This window comes from Sceloporus undulatus, chromosome 1 (genome assembly GCF_019175285.1).
Source record: "Sceloporus undulatus isolate JIND9_A2432 ecotype Alabama chromosome 1, SceUnd_v1.1, whole genome shotgun sequence".
NCBI lineage: Eukaryota > Metazoa > Chordata > Lepidosauria > Squamata > Phrynosomatidae > Sceloporus > Sceloporus undulatus.
In genome coordinates, this window is record NC_056522.1 from 22,101,641 (window position 1) to 22,122,754 (window position 21,114).

The following is a 21,114-nucleotide window of genomic DNA, read 5'->3' on the forward strand; positions in this document are numbered from 1 at the left end:
ACACACTGGTCTACTGCTTTGATTGTTTGGCAACAGAAAAGCGGGATATAAATAAAGTATTATTATTATTATTACTATTATTATTATTGCTGTGCCTTTGAGCTGTTGTCATTGTGAGCCCCCATCACAGGTTGTGACTGGGGCCTTTCAGGGAATGTAGTGGTGGCGGCACGTAAGGGGGGCGTATGGCGTTCCAATCTACAGGTGTCACATCACAGTTTCTCAGAAACTCCACCAAAAACAGCCAGCGATTAAAAAATAAGGGCCTTTTGGACTGGGGTTGGTCAGGAACTGCTAGATCAGCATCCAGTCTGCCCAATCCCAGTTTGGGGTTATTGCACAGGATGATTTGAGGCTGGGGGGGAACATGGGCCTGTTGACCCGTGTGTACAGCTCCTCTAGTTCTCAATCATCCTCAGCCAATATGACCATGCCTCACTCTGCCTAATGACAGAGCTGGCCCTTCTTGGCAGGCTTACAGTATGTGGAGCAAGCAGAATCATCCTTTCCAAAAGCAGGGCCATGTGGACTGTCTGCCGCATGCAGGAGATCTTGGGGAACATTCAAAATGCAGGAATTTGCCCATTATTCCATTTGCGACCTAATTTGTCTTTGGAATCCACCTCCATTTCCTGCACTAGCAGTACACAAGGCTGAAAGCAATTGGTTACACGTTATTTCAACTGGAATCCTAGCAAACTGGAATACCTTGAATGTTGATTACAGTAGAAGGAAAAGGATGGTCTCTAGCATGAACCTTCCTGAAGACGGGTTGGCCTAGCAAAATGATTGGCAAAAAAGTAAAAGTCAGCAGGCTGTATTGTGCTTTGGTGGTGGATTTAGTCTCTTGTGCAGTTAGATTCTGTTAGATGTGACGGATCTATGAGTCAGTGAATTGAAACTTCACATAAGGTTATTGGTGTTATAAATTTCCACAGCAAACTCACAGGTGGCCAACTAGACTGGCTCCCAAATGTTGCTGGATTCCACTTTCCATCAGCCCCAGTCATTAGTCAGTGAGCAAGGATAATAGGAGTTGCAATACAAAAGCTGGAGTGCTACGGGTTTCCTAGCCTTCAGAGATCAGAAAAGCTAATTTTGGGACTACAGAACTATCAGCCAGTACAGCAATGATGGCTTAGGGATTCTGGGAACAACAGCAACAAAAACCCTTTTCTAAACTCTGTCTTCTTACATTTACTTGAAGAAACAGAGCTATAAATCAAGTCCTACATTTCAAGTAGTTCAACTGTTCAAACCCACTGCTTTTCAGACAGTGGCTTTCTAATGAAAATCTATTTTTCCATTGCAATTTTTCAGCTTCTGTCCCATTTAGAGGGAAAAATGATTACAATGAAAAGGAAATTGTACATTTTGATACAGTCTTTATCATTGTCCTTTGTTTCCTATGCAATTTTAATCTCTTTGAGGGTTCCTCAGAGCCATGTCTATGCTGAACACATTGCTTAGAGAAATTAACATAGTGACAAGAAATGCATAAAGTACAATGTGTTATTTTACCCCCATAGTAAAGGGCTGTATCAGATAACCTGTCCAGCACTGATGGAGAAGCATGAAATGAACAACAGGTAGAGAATAAAAGAGCATTCTTAAATCTGTCTGGCAAGTCTTCCAGCAGACACTGAGAAAATAAAGAGTGTAAAAGATCCTTTTTTTTAGTAAGTCTGATAGATAAGACTTCTATTGATAAGGTGTCTTTCTCTCTCTCTGTGTCTGATATACAATTTGGAATATAAAGGAATGGTGATGTTTCACACAGCACAGAAAATATACTTAGGATGTTTTCCAGATAGAGGTATGCTTGCAATACTAATTTAAATACATGATGAAGCTATTTCATCTTTTTCTTCTTAACAGTTTTTTTTTTGAAACTAGAAAAAAGAAGGAAGAAAAAATAGGAAAGCACAGAATGGTTCTAAGATGAATATGTCAGCATCTGGAACCCCAGAAACACTCATTGAATGAGAAAGAGTGTCATTACACAACCCTGGAAGCACTTGGTTTCACTTTGTATATTTACTCAGGAGTAAGCCCCAGGGAAGTTGGAAATTAAGCAGGGTCAGGTTGGGTTAGTTCTTGGGAGGCAGTGTTAGCTTGAGGTTGGTGCTGAGTATAATACCCAGTTTTGCATTATCGCCTCACTATTTCTCAAAATTTCCTCTATGCGTGATGTTAAGTTTGTGAAAATGAAAGATCACACTCCATTAAAACATGTGTATATAATAGTTACTACTTTGTGGGTTTAATATTAATCTGGGTGTACATAAAAGAGACCACGATGTCTTACCATTCAAACACTTCCCTTCATTAGAAAAACATAAACAAGAAAAAGCCAAGATGTTAGCTAACAGAGCAAAGAAACACCATCTTTTTCCTGGCTTGGAGGCAGGATATCTGAAGACTACATGAAAGATTCTCATATGAGTGTGTCAAATATGAGGTGTTGTGTGTCCCACCAGTTAGAAAAGCTAGGCTGGTGAATATATATAGCAGGGCTTTGTCAGTAATAGCACCTCAATCATGGAATTCCTTTCCAAGCTAGTTGGACTGGTCAGGTTGGTTTAATCTCCAGAGAGCTTTTCGTGGATGGGCAGAATTGTATTTTTCTGTGTAGCTTTTAGTCCTTAAAACCAATTTTTAATAATGTCTGTTAATTTGTTCTTAAATAATGTTGGCTTTAAAAACTTTTTATATAAATGTTTTAATCTGCTTTTAAATACTTTTATCTGTTGTGCATCACCACAAGAAACCTGGTAATAATAAACAAGTGCTTTGAATATATAAACAAAACAAAATGAAATGCCTACTGGTCTGACGTATCTTCATTATTAGTGATTGTTATATGCCAGCTCTGTATTTTTCATTTGCTGATGACTGTTTTTTTTGCACTGTTTCCTCTCCAGGGATGGATTCAAGATTTGAGACCCTACTGTGCAGAACAGGGGCATGGCCTGAGGTCTGTGTCAACTTTCTTTTCCAGTGTAATGGTCCTGCCTATCTCATGTCTCAGAATGTATAGAGATATTTAATATGTTCATTAAATTAATGCATCTTCAAATATTTTGTAAGTAGAAACTCTGCATCATTGCAGGATTTGTCTTGGCAGCTACAGTCCATGTCTCTCTGACCTAAATCCACCTGTTAGTCTGAAATAGAGCAGACCCATTAAAATCAGTGAAATTCACCTAAGGGTTCATTTATCAATTTCTCATTGATTCAGAGAATCTGCTGTAGCTGGGATTTATAACCAGATTTAGGCCTCTAAGAGATCGAAGTAAATCTATCCTTTTTAACATAAGGAAAGTCTTGGCGTAATAGGCCCAAGGGCTGTTTAGCCCAACATCTTTTTTCCTCCAACGGCCAATGAGATGCCTCAGAAAATTGTGTAAATAGGAAATGAGGTCTATAGCAAGTTCCCACTATTGATCCCTAGCACGCTGCATCTGTTCTTGCAATTGACATAAAGTCTTCTTAATCTTACAGATATGGAATAAAGCTCTTTTGTTAGTCTGTCTTAGCAAGTTTAAAAAGGAGAACAAAAAAGCAGCAGAGGAAGACTCTAACTGTAGAAACATATATTTGAGCAAAGAGGCAATTAAAAAAAATCCATACCTGTTATTGTGAAGCCACCTAAAGGAATGGTAGAAAAGAGAGAAAAAATGAAATAAATTAACATCTGTATGTGTCACTTACATAACTCAGACTTCCATCCTAAATATGAGTTAGAAATGTCTTTGCAGGGGCATTGAACCATGGGGGACAAGGAAGAATGCCAAATGTGTAAGAGAAATAAATTGTTTTTATCAATATTCTCCACGTGTAGAAAATTATATCAACAAGTAGGAAGTGATAAGAAGAACCTTGAAAACGTGAGGCTGCAGTCCTATAAACACTTACCTTGGAATAAGTTCCACTGAAATGGGTAGGACTACATTGTTGTTTCCCTGCTCAGTTTAGATCAAATTTAGATGTTATAGAGAATGCATCACTGCATCTCCTCTACTTCCCTTGGTAGCTTCTAGAAATTCAAGCTGTGCAGTATGATATTACTGTGTTGGGGATATTATTGTCTGTCCATTTGATTTAATTGGCTGCTGCTTTTGGAGATGCCATGATATCAGTTACAAAGTTCATAGGGGATTCAGGATGAGGAGATTTGTGCCTGACAGCCTAGTGATGGCCAGGCATCACCTAATGCCCAAGAATGGGTAAATCTCTTCAAAAATATATCTTACTTGGAAAATCCTTCTTCTTACTTTAATTTTTCTTAATTGCCAAAGCTCACAGGGAAGCCATGTTTTGGACCCAGAAGCCCACAGCTACATATCCTAGTACCTCCAGTTAATTTATTGAATTTGTATCCCATCTTCAAGGCAGTGTACAAATAGGTGAAGTTTTTATTATTTTTAGACCACAATTCCCAGGACCCCACATTCAACATGGTGACTTGCCAAGCAACCTGAGGGATCCTGGAAGTTGTGGTGCAAAATGTTACATCTCCAAGTTCTGTTCAAGTTAAGCTGGGAAAGGCATCAGGCTAAGACCATGGAGAATGGTTGGTCTCATTCAGTATACAGCAACTTCCTATGCTTGTTTTTTCTAATGCAAAGGTATGCTCATTTAATTTTCAACTTTATTATTGTGTCCCAAATAGAAAAAAAGGACTTAATAGATGGGATATGATCTGTTACATATTTTATTTTTCTACAAAGCATTATGCTGAACTCCCTAGATTCCTTCACACTGTGTTGTCATGGTGCCCATTCAACTGAATGAAGCAGCTCCTTTTGGGAGCAGCGTGTGTATGTGAGCTGTACTTTTGCTCTATTCTATAACAGGCACACATAGATGATCTGATTCCAATGCACTTCAAAAGATGGCCAATGAGATACTAGTCTGACTCGCTACACTGCAGCCCTCATAACTGGGCAAAAGTTATGAAGTTTGTAACCAGAGCTGGGAAAACTTACTTTTGAGCTACAACTGCCCAGTTAGCTTGGCAAAATGATCATGTTCGCTGGTGGATTTGGGGAATTGTAGTCCAATAAAGTAACCTTTCCAAGGTCTGTTGGAAGATAGAACTCAAGATACTTACTGAAAGGCATCAGCTCTCCAAACAAAACAATGAGTTTTGCCTTTGAATGTCCCACCATTTTCATAAGGCTGTTCATAAAGAGGGATATAATTTAACTGGGAGGCTAATGCATGGATCCCAATGAGATAAATATAGTGCATCTTGTGAAACGCTTGCTCAGTTCACTAAGCCCAAGTACTCAGTTCACTACATGCCCAAGTGGTATTTTACACGCATATGCATGTAATGATATTGCAATGTTGCTTGTTTTGGGAGAGTATTTCAGAATGAAAAAACGAATATTTACATTCTTCCCTGCTCACCAGTGCTCTAGTCCAAATCTCTCTCTTTTTACAAACAAACTGGAATCTCTCAATTATGTTTACAAAAGGAAACAAAGTTTTGATAAAAAACAAGGAACTTCTGCTATTTTTGTTGGGCCACAAATTCTGTTTTTAAATGACCCTATAATTACTATCTTTCGGTTGCCATATGAAAATAGATAGGTTCCTCCCCCCCCATTCATTTATTTATAGGGAACCCTGAATTATATCATGCTACCCATGGACCAAGTATGTTTGTGGGACCCCTCACCTTGAAATGTTGGGATGAGGTGCTTCCGCCTTGGGCCATTAGCTAGCAGCACATGCTACACATCTTCACTATTTAACTAAAATCTCCACTATTTCTCAGTGTATTAGACAAACATTTGAATTTTGGCCTGATATATCTGTGATTCTGTAAATAAGCTATATGGATGGGATATTTCAAAAAATCACAGTATAATTCACCTACAATATACATTTCCATCAGATCTTTAATACCTTGATTTTAGTTTAAAGGCATACTGAATCTGAGTGACAACTGGAGATACTGAGAATAAATTCAAGGGAAAAATATGACACCAGTTATTTTCACTTGGTTAAATTGCATTAACAATCCCCCCTGAAAGAACCATTTAAGGAGAAAGGAAGAAAGGAAACAAACCGGAAAAAAGGACAAAACCATCAATTTACATAAAATGCATCAACTGATTAAAGAAATACAACCAAAAAGAAATCCAAGAAATGCAGTGCTTACCAAGCTCATTCAACAACAGGGCTGTGGAGAAGACACAGAGGGACAAACACAGAAGAAGAAAAGACAATGAGCAATGAAATTAAAGAGAACTTCCACAGAAAAGCTCCAGATCCAGGAAGCCAGAGAGAATGCAGATCTGTAAAGCAGGACACCATTACTACAAAGAAAAAGAGCATGAAAAATAATGGAAAGAGACACATTTCATGGGGATGGGCTGTGAAATGGTGGGGAAATGTCAAATGCATTGATCTATTCCTATGGTGTCAGAGACAAACCTTTAAGAATGCCTTCTGTGTTCCCAACTTTTAGGTGACATGAATTCCTGGATCCACATATGGATCCTACTTTTGCATCAGTCACAGCTCTGCCAGAGATTGAGGAAAAAATATGTCCCAGTGGATATCTGTAAGAGCTTTCTTTATTACTTTGGGTTTTTAAAAAAATGTTTTAAGCACTCTCATGTCTAGAATTATAACATGAGAATGAGGCATCTATATGTCCCTTGTCACGTGGATCAGTTTTGGTTCTGAAACATTTGAAGGACAGCATTGCAAAGCGTGTTTCCCTTTTTGCCCAAGGCTTCAATCCTGAAATGAAGGAGCTACATGGAAAAACTGGGGCTTTGGCAAAACCTCATCCAGGTCAGTGGTGAATTCTCTTGGGGTTTTGTTGAACTCAAAATTTGTTGCTGTTGTATGTCTTCTAGTTATTGTGAACCTAAGGTGTTTTCTGGAGCTGAGAGTGTGTGACTCGCCCATAGTCACCCAGTGGGTTTCCATGGCTGAGTGGGGAACTGAATTCTGACCTCTAGAGTCATAGCCTAATGCTCAAATCACTACACCAAGATAGTTCTCAAATGGGTTCAGGACCTTGGATAGCTCCTTTAACATTCAAACAGGCTGCATCTGCACAGCAGAAATAATGCAGTTTGGCACTGCTTTAACTGCCATGGCTCAATGCTATGAAATCCTGGGATTTGTAGTTTTGTGAGATATTTAGCCGTCTTTGCCAGAGAGCTATGCTGCCACAACAAACTACAAATCCCAGAAGCATTGAGCAATGGCAGTTAAAACAGCTTCAAACTGCATTATTTATCCAGTGCAGATGAAACCTAAAAGCCAGAGTGGATGGAACAACATGGAAGCCACTGTCTTCCACTGACTCCTTCCTTCAAAAAGTGGCTGCTTATCCTACCAGATGAGCCACTCCCAATTCGGAGGACCCTTGGGAATGACAGCATAATGGAAGAAAAAACAAGGAAGCCTCAAAGCAGGAAATGAAAGAGCACAGGGCCCTCTGATAAATGAAAATCAACTACGATCATAACTAACTTCTGCTGGTTTATCTATCATTGCTTTCTGTTACTTCTACAGAAACCCAGATAGTGCTTTTGTGAAGAGTCATACAATATCTATTAGAGATTCTCTAACAAGGGATTCTTTCTTGGCACCTGCACAAAACCAGCCCAACTGTGTTTCTTGAGGAGAAATCACAGTGATTACAACACTTTCAAATAGGGTTGGCATTTGTAGTGGGGTGTGAGGAGTAAAAACAAATAGTTTGACTGACAGTCATCATTCTTGCCTTATGCCTTGGTCAGAGATGGCAAAAAAAAAGCTCTATCCCAGAAACTGTCTTGAAAGGAAAAGCAAAATACTTAAAAAGACCCCCAAGCTTTCCAACAACAGTATGTTTTATTTACTGCTACTATTCGTTATCAACCTAAGGACTTCTCTCATTCTGGTTTAACACAGATACCCATCTGCATATGAAGATATATGCATACTGTGTAACTGGAAGTAGATCATAGTTTGTAAAAAAGTAGAAAATGATTTCAGAAAGGCTTTGTTTCATTTGGTGTGTCTCAGTCTTCTTCAACCCAGTGACCTCTAAATTTTTTAGACTACAATGCCCATTGTCCCCAACCAGCACACTTGGAAGACAACAGGTTGGGCAGAAGCTGGTGTATGCAGATATTTCTTTTGTTCCAATGTTGCTTCTGATCAAACAGTTTTGGCAGATATTTGGTGGCAAAAAAAGACAAGAAAAAAAAAAGACTATGCACCCCATTTGAGTGACATGCAAATGAGATGCATCTATCTATATATTTCATAGATAGGGACCACTTTTACAAATGGCCCTCCATTCTCTGAAAGCAACTCAAACAAAACTGTCTCAGAGGGCTGATTTGTTTTCATCCCAGTCTGGAAGGGAAAAAAAAGAATCTGCTTTCCAGCACATTTCACAAAAAGAGACATCTGAAAAATGCACATATCTGCTTACACAAGTGAGGATCTGTATGTGGAATAAAACAGTGAAGAGTCACCCTAAGGGAATAGCAGTTTAACAAAATACATTTTAGAAAGGCTGGAATAGGTGAGCTGTCGGTTTCAGTTCCATAAGTCTAGGTGCCATTCAAAGCCTTTGCTATTGTACTGCACTTCTCCTTCAGTTGAGAAGATGCATACAATAATATACACTAAAAATAAAAATCCATGACTGGCCAGTTTCCAAAATCTCTTACAGTACTGGATCTCAAATTGGGGAGTTGATCTAGGAAGATCTGCTCCTAGTGGTGGCAAATAGCTTTCATGTCAGTGAGGCCTCAATACAGGTATTATTCTAAACTTTAAAAGAAATACCTAAGGTGCCACAAAACACAGTCAGCACCTTGGACAGCTCTTTTAGATTTGGACTATAATCCAGAGGAGACTCACAGATCCATTGGCACAGAAACCACCAGCTGCTATTCTCCTGTCTAGAGTTTGAGATCTGTTCTATAATCTGAGGTCCACTGCACTACAGCAAATTATTGAATCCTCAGCATCAATGCTGCTTTTTAATTTTAGAGAAGCTAAACTGTTATAATTCCAAGCCCAATTTATTTTATTTCGGGACACATATACAGTTTATGGTTGAACTGCACTGTAATGCCATATGTAATGCATTAGTTTGTCAGCAAATCCAAAACAATTCTACTTAATGTCTGTTAATTCAAAGTCTGTATTTTTAAAGAGGGCAAGCAGAAGAGGGTTCCTTGTAAAATACATCTGTAGCTGATTAGAAGAACATTTGTTTTATGTGACCTAGAGATAAGATCTGCACATATGACATAAGATTTCATTATACCTATGATGAGGTGCTGGCTCAGAGTTCATGGCCTTGCCAGTTTCGTCAGTCACGTTTTGCCTATTTACTTTCAACTTTATGATGTTGAAAAAGAGCAGGATGAGGGAAATTAAAAAGGTAGCTAGACCTTGCCACCCAGTACTGCTAAGAATCCTGAGCTGGATTTTTAAAAGGCAAACCTTAGAAAAGTTACCTTTTGGATACCTTCAGCCATGGCCAGTTGTGGTCTGAAAGACAACTTCTCCAAGCTCTGCAATAAAATTTCTTTAAAACAAGGCAAGAAAATGCTGAGGAGGGTCTTCAACATCCCTAACAGGGAGAGGTAGACCTCCATAGGTCCTTCTGTGACCACAGAGAGACACAGCAGTATGAACTTGGGTTACAGTTAATGGAATATTGTTGTTGCATGCCTTCAGGTTGACTCTGATTCATGGCAACCCTCTTGTATCTTTCCAGGTAATATTTATTCAGAGGCAATTGGCTGTTGCTTTCCTCTTAGGCCATGGTCTTCTGATGTGCCTTGCTCAAGGTCTTCTGATGGGTTTCCATGGTGGAATAGAGATTTGAATCTTGCTCTCCTGAAATCTAGTCCAACACTGAGACCACAATGACACACTGTGTCCCAGTTAAGGGGATATTCTATACTTAATTCTGTACAGTAAGGGGATATTGTACAGTTAATGGCCTAGATTCATCAGAGGGTTTCTGTAATGTGAAGTCTGAGCCTCAGTAAGAAGGTACTGTAAGAACTCACCCTTATGAGAAAGAAAGCTGTTCTGATTTTAATTTGTGTAGGTATAAAACCCATGCCATCTCATTTGGATTTTATATTATCCACATTGCAGGACCTATTGTAGACTTTTAATTTACATGCAATGTTTAAATGGGATAAAATACCCAATAGGAATGGTATTTTTTTTTTTAAAAGACAGAGGAAGAGAGAGACAAAATTAAAATTGCTAAGCTTGACGGAAGTCATGGCAAGTTAAGTAGAAGCTGAGTAAGAAAGTTGTGAGAGGAGGGAGACACACACAGAGAAAAGTCCCAGTTTCTTGTGAGCTGTCTGGGTTTACTCTCACACCTTTCGGTCTTCTTCGTATCCATATTGGTTCCTCAAGCACAAGGTAGAAACTGCACTCTTTCTCATATTCCTCACGATCAAGTATTCTAAGGGTAATGTATTTCCTGTGGGAACACAAGACAAAGGCAAACAAATGGTTGGCATTCTACACACAAGCACACATGCTTTAAGTTTGACCAGTTGAAATGGTGGTTGACTGTGATGACAATGGAAGACCTGGACACACATCCCCACCTTTTATGTATGTAAAAGAGCAGAAAACCTCTGTTCTGGATGTCTGATCCAGTATGGATTAATAATAAGATAGATCAGAATGTCTATGTGTCCTGACAGAAGTAAAAAAAACCTAGTTTATGTCTTTGTTAGTTTTTGTAACTAATCAATCAATTGGCTTCTGATTTGGACTTCATTGCCTCTGTCTGTCCATTCATCCATCTGTCCACCATCCATCAAAATGTAGATTTCTTTTTCATTGTTTAGGCCTGGAATCCTCATTATAACAATGCATTGAGTTCAATGTGGATTCAGACTTTTTTCAGGCATTCATTCTGTGAGATTAAACACATGTGATGATGGGCTGGTGCCTTTTGTGCCAAACCTTGATAAATGGCTGAGAAGAGCTATTGTCTTGCCTGCAGAAGACCATGTAATTTGCTTCATGGTGGATCAAATTTTTAAAAGTAGTTTTCTTAGGTAGAATTCTATTTATCATATTGCAGCAGCTTACTGTCAAAAGCAAAAGGCTTACATTCAGGTCCCAGGCATAACAATGTGGTATGTATATTTTAAATATTGGGTGTCCTCTGGTGTAGAATGTGTCTGAGGTAATGAAAAGGCATAGTTGAGAACACACTACTGGTAAGCTCCTTGGTCAGCAACTCAGTTCTCTGCCCAATTACATAGATAATGGAATGTGTGTTTTTGCGATCCTATGAACTGGAATGTGCCAACTCAAGCATCCATGAGTGATCAGGACAGGTGCATACAGGTAGGGCTAAGCCCTACACAGCCGATCCCCCACCTTTCTTTTCACTCATCTCCACCAGACGGGGCTCCCCAATTTCAATGTAGAAGGTCTTGTTTTTCTCATATTCCTCATCATCAATTACTTTGATTGATATCGTTTTGCTGAAACAGAAAAGAAGAAGAATAGAGATTCAAGAGTACAGCAGGCAGAGGAAAAAGCAGAGAAAGGGAGAAGAGAAGAATGCAAAGACAATAGAAAATTTCAAAGAATTAAAGGGGGGGGGGGGGGTTTCCATTGTGCAGCTGAAGGGATGGCACTGTTGTTACAATACTCCAAATGGTGCGTAACCGATTCTGAAATTCACTGCAGGGTAGGACAGTTTCTTGAAGCCCATTAGGGCATATAACACATGTCAAGCACCATTTCTCTGGGGCATCACTACCACAATCCAGAACTTGGAAAAGTTACTGTTTTGGATTACAGCTCTCAAAATCTCATCACCAGCCACAGTGGCACTTGTAATAGCAGGATTCTGGGAGTTGTAAGGAAACAAACTAACTTTTCCAATTTCTTCAGTAAACCTATATATTGTTAATTCATCTTAGTGAAGTAACAGCCCCAGGTTTCCAGGTCCTGTTTCTCTCCCCTTCTTGAATTATATGGTTGCTTTTGTTACCCACATAGATTTATACTTTCTGGATATCAGCTGTTGCTATACCCAGGACACTTCCAGTTGTGTATTGCTGCCCAGGTACATCTAACCTGTTTGCCCAAGTGCCCAGAGAGCTGCCTACTTTATGTGTGCAGTCCCATAAATAGATTATAGACTCTTGTGAGTTGATTCTCCAGGAACTATGGAGACTGCCACATCTTCCAGTGGTTATGCTGATTTTCTCTCCTGCGTACTAGCTTTCACACAGTATTCTTGCCATTTGCTTTCTCAGATTCTTTTTCAAGTGATCATAGTGAGATTCCTCATCATCTGTGTGCACTTTAATTTTTTTATGTTCAGTTTTAAGTTAATATAACTGTTCTACAATCTATCCTGCATTGATGTGTGTGCATACCTGCTTAAGTCAAAATGAATCCACTGTAATCCACTCTGCTTCAAAAGTGCAAATATCCACTCAATTTGTGTACTAAAGAACATACACAACATTGCACATTAGTATGTCCCCCATCCCTCCAGTGTTGTGTTTAATCTTCAGTTTGTAGAGGGTTTTCTAGGAACAAGTAAGCTTGCTCAGTACTTGGGATGTTTCAGTATGTCCTGGTAAAAAGTATTGCACCACTGTAGCTTTTGGACCCTTCAGTATATTTATTATGGCTTGGAAAGGTGGGATATGGCCCAGAGCACCAACAGCTGGAATCCTACAGGCCCACCATTCTCTTTCCTCTAGTCAAGAGGATGTTAGCCAAAGCTGCCTTCATCCCCAGTCAGGAATATTGTAAAAGAAATAAAGCAGAGGAAAAATGGAAAATAAGTGGTAGTATCATTAGTAAAGACAAGTTGGAAAATCAGACATCCTTAGATTGCTGGGAAAAAGAAAGACCATCATTCAGAAAGAGATGCTAGGTGATCTATTACAGTACACTGTTGTTGTTATATGCCTACAAGTCATTTCTGACTCATGGTGACCCTAAAGCAAACCTATCATGGGGTTTTCTTAAGAGAATTTGTTCAGAGGATTTCCCTTGCCTTCCTCTGAGGCCAAGAGTATGTGATTTCACCAAGCTCATCCAGTGGGTTTCCCTGGCTAAGTGTGGATTTGAACCCTAGTCTCAAAGTGTCCTAATCCAATACTCAAACCACTACAATACGTTGGCTCTCTATAAACTATATCTACTACATATATAGGCCCAAATCCTATTGTTAATCCTAACAAGAGCAGACCTGCTGAATTAGTTTGGTTTACTTATGTGTTGACTTTGTTGTTGTTGTGTCATTGTGTGCCTTCAAGTCATTTCCGACTTATGGTGACCCTAAAGCAACACTCACAGGGTTTTCTGGGTCTGAGAATATGTCTTATCCAAAGGCACTCAGTGGGTTTTTATGGCCAAGTAGGAAAACAAACCCAGGTCTCCAGGGTTGTAGACTGATGCTCAAACCACTACATCACTCTGGCTCTACCATTCAAAAACTGATTCATTTGGGACTAAGAAATAGCATTCAGGCTGCCATGCTTGTTGACATGTGGGTGCACACTTTTAGATACCAATCAATCCATTCATCCTTCAATCTTGCCAACATATGCATACACTCAGGGTGGTCAGTGTACAGCAGCAGCATCTTCCAATCCATCAATTACTGTAAATCTGCTCTTTCCCCATTATCTAGAAAGAGATCTTTTATGGTTTACCAGGTCCCACACTTTACTTAGAGTTTAAGAGCTAAGCATCATGACACCCCAACACTCCCCTTTTCATCTTGAGGGCATTCTGACTGCCATCCTAAACTATAGCACTCTGAACTGGAATCTCTCTCACTGCATGCAGCTACATACAGCTTAATGAAATCTTATAAATGATTAGGGAAAATGGAATTGCCCTTTATCAGATGTAAAACACGGATAACGAGAATCCCAAGAAACCTTTTGGGTTTATTTTCTCTCTTCCCCTGTTAAAGCTGTATGTTTTCCATACATAGGAAGGGGGGTATAGCTTATTGGCAGAGCATGTAATTTGTATTCCAGTCTTCTCTAGAACCGGGGAAGACACTTGCTTGAGACCCTGGAGACAGGCTGCCATACAGAATGGAAAACTATCAGCTAAATAGACCAACAGTTTGACTTGGTATAAGACAGCTTTCTGTGTTTGTCTTGGTAACACTTTGTGACAGTATAAGACTGAACTGTCTGTGTCAATCCTATCCTTTGAATGCACAGGGCACTACAGCTCATCCATTATTTCAAATGAATATACTCTGCACTCATTTACATATTGCAGTGATGCAGAGGAAGGGAAGAACTTAGGCCAGCCTTAGAGAGGTTGGTAGTGACTGAATCCAGTGGCCTCACTTAGTGAATTCACCATCAGGCTATGAAAAGCATATGGGAGTTGGGCAGCTATTTCTAGATGCTCCAAACTAAACTAAAGTGTTCTTAAGCCTGGTACCCATAAAAATAAATAAAGCAACACAAAAGAACAGATGGATGTATTGCATCTATCCATGTAATGACTGAATCTAGCCATTCATAGCTACCTGTAAAAAGATAATGCTCAACAAGCTTCCCTAGAACAGTATATACCCACAGCTTTTCACACTCTGGAAATGCTAAAGGATATTTTTTATGACCCTTGAGAATGGGAGATATGTCAGGTTGGGAAGTTTGCAGAATACTATCCGGATCCCCCCCCCCCCTTTGCTTTTGTTTTTCAGCCAACACAGATCTAAGTTATATTTTTGTCTGATGCCCTAATAGAGAAGCTTGACCTATTCTTCTGTTTTCCTATCTTGAACCTCCACCCTAGAGCATTCCATCTGTTATGGGAGAATTTGTTGGTGTAATAAGCAAATGGAGATGAAGAAGCAGAACACAGCAAAACCTCCATTTGAACCAAGCCAAGCCAAGCCCTGTAATTCACCCAATTAACTCTGTCTTAATAGAAAATTAATCCAATACAGTATATCCAGATTCTCCTTCTCCATATGTAACATTACTTTTGTCATTGTTGTGTGCTTGCAAGTGATTCCCAATTTATGGTAATCCTAAAGCAACCTAATCACAGGGTTTTCTTGACAAGAATTATCCATAGGGGGATTACCACCGCCTTCCTCTGAGGCTGAGAGAGTGTGACTTTCCCACTGTGACCTGTGGGTTCCCATGAGTGGAAATTAGAATTTTGGTCTCCCAGAGTCTTAGTTCAATGCTCACTACATCACATTGATTTTCTTACATTAATTTATCTCACTACAAGCCATTATTTCCCCCCAAATAAAAGAATTATTCCCCACCAATTTAACTCTCTGGCTTTGCAAGGATTTCCTGCCATTAAAACAACAACAACAACACTTTGCATAGACCCCATTGTCTAGGGCTATCTTGTCCCATTCTATTCCTTCTTTCTCATAATTACAGTATTTTCTTATCAGGTTGTATAACTATGGCTGCTACCAACTTGCCTTGGGCATCCTGGATTATTATGTTTTAGCAAATTCTCAAACTACTTCAGATCCTACCTCAAGGTTCCTCTTTTCTCTACATCTACATCAATTTATTAGGTTGTTTCATAGACATGTACAACAGTTCAACATCACTATTTTAGAAAAACAAAAAACAAAACATGCTTGGAAAATCCAAACCTGGCCATTCTGAGAGGAGGCAGTGAATAGGTACATGGAATCTTGTAAAGGTTAGAATGAAGTCAAATTAAATAGAACCAGGGATCTGATGCAAATAAAGGCTGCTGCCACACTGCAGAATTAATGCAGATTGATAATGCTTTAATTGTCATGGCTCCATCCTATGGAATTCTGAGATTTGCAGTTTGCTGTGGCACCAGAACTCTCTGACAGAGTCAGCAAAATATCTCACAGAATTCTATAGCACTGAGCCATGGCAGCTAAAACAGTGTCATCCTGCATTAATTCTGCAGCCTCAGAGAATCTATTATAACACTGAAGAAAAGTTAGAGGTCATAATCCCCTAAGAAAAAATGGAATTCAGATGGCACTTGGGCTTTTGAGTTTTTCTGTGTCCCTGTTTTTCTTGAGGGCTGTAAGTGTAACAGATAGACTATTAAGATTGAATCCCTTCAGTTCTATGAAATCGGTCAATGTAGTGTGACTCCCCTTCCCATCTGGTCTTGGATTTCATCAGAAAGTATTTTGCTAAGGTTGTTACCAGCATTTCATTCGCCTCTCTTTTTATAATTTAGATGCAACAGCAAAGAGTTCACTGCAGGGGGAAACCCCCAACACAGACGAGTTTGCCTATACTAAACCCAAAGCCCATTATGTTTGCCCTTCATGCTTACAATAAAACTCATTTATTCCAAGAATGAAATAGCTGTGAAAAGTTACAAGCCTGTGACATAACAGCGATTGGTTTTCCCTCCTCATGAATGTTTGTATAGTTGGTTCCATTAATAACTACAGCAGTAACTTTATATGCAGGAAGGGGGGAGTCCAACAAATTGTGTGTGTGTGTGTGTGTGTGTGTGTGTGAGTGAATGTGTGTGTGAGATTGTGGGAAATATACCTAGTATTCTTGGAGGCTACTCTACTCTCCAAATCATTTCTCTGTTGTAGAAATTGAATCCATCAGGAGTGGCCATCCTATTATCTAGGTGCTGGCTTTAATGTCAAGAGGGCAATGAATATTCTCCTGGTTTTAGTATAACCCCCCCCCAAGTCATGGGAGCTATCCAAGGTGCTAAACCCTACACCTCCAAAATAGCTTCAGCATATAATGGAATACCAGGTGACCTTGGGCAAGTCACATGCTCTCAGCCTCAGGGGAAGGCAATGGCAAACCTCCTCTGAACAAGTATTGCCAAGATAGGTTTGCCTTAAGGTCACCATACGTTGGAAATGACATCAAGGCACACAGCAATAACATCAATACTGAACAACTTCTTTAAAGTTCAGATAAACCCCACTGACATAGAAGCCACCAAGAATTATCTGGAGGTGTGGGTTGCCAGTGCCTTCCTCTGAGGTTGAGAGAGTGTGACTTCTCTAAGGCCACCCCAGTGGCTGAGTGAAGATTTGAACCCTGGTCTCCAGAATCGTATTGCAATAATCAAACCACTATCCTATGCTGTCTCTCAGTGTTGTCATATCATTCATATCATTCAGCAATTGAATGGAAGGTTTTACTGTATTTGGGATCAGCACTTGGATTTAAACAAAAAAATCTTGCTTTTGGTAAATTTGCCTGGATTGGTCAATGAAATTTCTGGATAAAGATAATAATGACAACAACAATAATAATGATGAAGAAGAGGAAAAGGTGGTAGTAGACATAGTGTCTCTATTATAATAGACAAATAAATTTGTGAATAGGTTTTATATTCAACCCAATTTATAGCTGTACAGGAATGTCTACAACTGCTGTGTAGTATTACTTTATTAAAATCAAGAAGTACACACACACATGCACAAAAGGTGCTACATTATTAAAACAAATGGCTAGGGCTTTGTAGTCAACAAGGTAAAGAAGCACCGGGGGCAGAACATTCTTTTATCTACGTAGTTATGGCAAACACATGGCACTGAATTATGTTTCCAGGCAACTGAGGACTGTTAATTAGGAAGAAGCACGAGAAAGCCAAGCTAACAGCTTCTTACACATTTTTCAAGAAACTAAATGAAGATTTTTTTTTAAGGGAAAGCACTCACAAAAATGCCCTTTCCTTTCTCCTCATCTTTACTACAAATAGACATAGAAATAAAACTGACAACACAACTCCAACGCTAAACATCTGTGCTAGTGACCTGGATCCCAAGCTAACAAAACCTACTCTCAATGGTTCTGTAAATAACGTCATTGCTAGATCAGGTCTCTTCTTGGAGTTAGTGATGATGATGATGTGTGTGTATGTGTGTGTGTGTGTGTGTGTGCATGTGCCTTAATGCTACCTGTTGATTTATGGCATCCCCATGGATTTCATAGGGTTTTCTTAGGCAAGCAGTAGAGGTGGTTTTGCCAGTTCCTTCCTCTGAAATATAGCCTACATCACCTGCTTTTTGCTGGTGATCTCCAATCCAAGTACTAATCAAGGCTGATCCTGCTTACTTTCCAAAATCAGGTGGGATCTGGATGTGAGGTGACATGTTTCTTCCTCAAAATCCTTAATGCCATAGAGGAAGAGAGAGAAAAATATTCCACAGAATTCCATTCCCCCCCCACAAGACAATGTGTCATGGCTATTCATGCTTCAACTAAAGTATTGCCTGCTACAGTGCAGGAGACTGATGGACATCAGGTTTATCCACAATCCCAAGAGATAGCCTTGTGTTCATACAGCCTTTTCTAGCATATGTTCAATCTGGAGTGTGAGTGAAAGTTAATGTATTATGGCCATTGCAGAAATTTAACAGCCAGATATCAAGAGTGTGATCTGTCTGTCTAGGCATGGATCTTGTTTCACACTGAAGGTTTATATATTAGAAATATATCAAATCTTCCCTTCAAAGAGTTCAATTGCACATACATGTTTCTCCCCGTCCTCTACATTTTATCCTCAAAACCACAAAGTGAGTTGAGAGATGGCCCAAGACGATCCAGTGAACTGAATGGCTTAGTGGAGATTTGAATCTAGCTCTCCCCAGTCCTAGTCTGATACCCTAACCATTGCAACTCATTGATTTTCTATTTTTCTATAATGGATGGGAAGAATGAATGAGAAGAATGTTCCTTGTTGCACCTCAGGGTCTGTAAAGGCTGGATCCTGACTATCTGAAAGACTGTATCTATCTATATGACCTCATCTGAGTTTTGAGGACACAAGACAGGGTCCTTCTCAATGGTTGTGTCCTGACTATGAAATGTCTTCCCAAAAGAGGTTAGATTTGGTCCCCTCTGCTTTCCCTCACCAGGAAGGCTTTTAGCCCTGGATGATGTGGAAGTTGTTTTTGTTTTTTTAAAGTGCACTGTGCTTTTTCCTCATTTGTTTGTTTCAAATGCTTTCAAGTTTTTAAAATTAATACCATATGAAGACAAAGGCTTTCACGGCCGGCATCCATAACACGGCCACTCTTCCAGAACATGGCCACAAATCCACAAAAACTATAAAATTAATACTGTTTTTAACATGATAGCTTAATTGTTTGAATATTATGATTGCTTTTAGTTGTGCTTTGTTATAATTGGTAACAAAGTATGCCTTGGGTCTCATTATAGGAGAAGTGGGAGGACACTCAATGTATGTTATTGTTGCGTGCGTTCAAGTCATTTCTGACTTAAGTTGACCCTATCATGGGCTCTTCTTGGCATGTTTCTTCAGAGAGGGTTTGCCATTGCCATCCTCTGAGGCTGAGAGAGTGTGATTTGCATAGGGTCACCCAGTGGGGTTCCATGGCCGAGCTGGGATTCAAACCCTGGTCTACAGAGTCATATTCCAATGCTCAAACCATTACATCATGCTGGCTCTCCATTAAATATATACATAATTAATTGATTAAATAAAAATAAAGCTGATTGGTGTTGGGGCTACCAATCAACCACATCTAAAACTCAACTCAAAATCTCTCCGCTGTGAGTCTTCTGAAACCATTTCCCATTCTGTACACATTCTTTGCTGTGTATTTGCTAGCTAGCTGCACAGGCTGGGTCAGAGTAATCAGTTATGGGAGAGTCTGTCAATACATGCTGCTTCTGCTTAAATTCTAACAAGTTCTTAGACAGCTGTTAGCATCTAATGATTGGAGGCTGAACCAGAGGATAAGGTGGAGAGGAAGCAAGAGGAAGCAGTTAACACCAGAGACCTTGTTCCATTACCATTTTCTGTTGAAAAGCACCAAACAACAATTTGCCTTTTTACCCTGCAATCCACTCTTACACTGACAAACCAATTGAAGGGATGATTATTCTCTTTCACTTAGAGGTAAGACTGCAGCAAATCTCAACAGCAAGTAAAAAGGCACAGAGAACCAGGGTTTTTGGTTACACAGGGATGACTGACATTTACAAATCAGTTTTGACTGATACCGTGTCCAGTGGAAAATTATGGGTGACATGGCCACTGCCCAGCCATGTGGTCTGCCAAGGTTTGGTTACCAAATATGGTCTGGAACACTACTTCTATGGGCAGCACCATTCATATCTGTTCCTGAGGGCCTGAATCCAAGACCTCTTTCCAAGGACAATGCATCCTGGAATAGGTGGCCACATCTGGCAGTGCTAAGTTGTTTGGCACAGCACATCCAATTCTAATAATGTGCTAGGAAAATCAGTAGAGAGTTAGAAGTTCTGTCAGATAGCACTGAGAAAAATCTCCTAATGGTAAACTCCAGCTCCACTGGTGCAAACAGTTTGATTCTGAAGGTGAACTGCCCTCTCATTGTTTATTCTGTTCTTCTAACTAGGAGAAAACCAAGGTGATATTGGATTGCTTGCATTACAACATATGAGGTTCACAACATGTAGGGTTCATAAATGTGGTTGGTGGAAATTTCAGTAGGGATATATCCACACCACATTGTTTTATGAGGTTCATACTACTTTGTCATACTTCTCTCCCAAAATCACCCTAGTTTGGTGATATATTTAGAGGGAACCAGGTTTCCCAGGGAAGAGTGGGATTGAGGAGCAAATAAGTTTAATTCTATAATGTACATAGACATTTAGAGTATTTTGGGAATTGTAGTTCATGGAAAAGATCTAGAATTCCCTCACAGAGAATTTTAGTACTTCACCAAATCACAAATTTCAAGATTCCTTACTGAGTCATGACAATGAAAGTGGTGTGAAATTGATATGACTGTACAGTACATGTTGGGGGTTTATTTATTCGATTTTTAATCCTATTCCTCCTGTAAGGGTCAATATTTATCCTCCCTGTTATCAGTACAATATATTTATGATGTAGGTGACTGAGGAGCCATAACTGCTCGACATCACAAACTGATGCTCATGGCCTATATCCCCCAAATCTGAGTCTGGTGCTTCTCTACTTATACCACAGTAGTTCTATATTTGGAGGTATTCAACAGATTGGTTTTAGAGACATCTGTATCATCCACTTTTTGAGACAGTAAATGCCCACAGTTTTGTTGCTTTCCTTATTCTTCACTTGCAGAAGGTTTTCAAATAGATA

General features: G+C 39.5%; 1 protein-coding gene across 6 annotated transcripts in view; it reads right to left on the reverse strand.

Annotated features, from left to right (window-relative positions):
• Positions 1-21,114, reverse strand: part of SLC8A1 (solute carrier family 8 member A1) — a 475,767-nt gene that overhangs the window by 57,408 nt on the left and 397,245 nt on the right. Inside the window, exons 4-8 of one of the 6 annotated variants that reach the window (XM_042445609.1) lie at positions 11,407-11,513; positions 6,176-6,196; positions 3,634-3,651; positions 2,309-2,323; positions 709-777 (exon numbers count right to left, since the gene is read on the reverse strand). In XM_042445609.1, the coding sequence (XP_042301543.1) occupies positions 709-777; positions 2,309-2,323; positions 3,634-3,651; positions 6,176-6,196; positions 11,407-11,513 (230 nt within the window). Of the gene's footprint in view, positions 1-708; positions 778-2,308; positions 2,324-3,633; positions 3,652-6,175; positions 6,197-10,385; positions 10,490-11,406; positions 11,514-21,114 lie in introns of all 6 variants that reach the window. The other 5 variants (XM_042445610.1, XM_042445613.1, XM_042445612.1 and 2 more) reach the window with 5 other exon arrangements.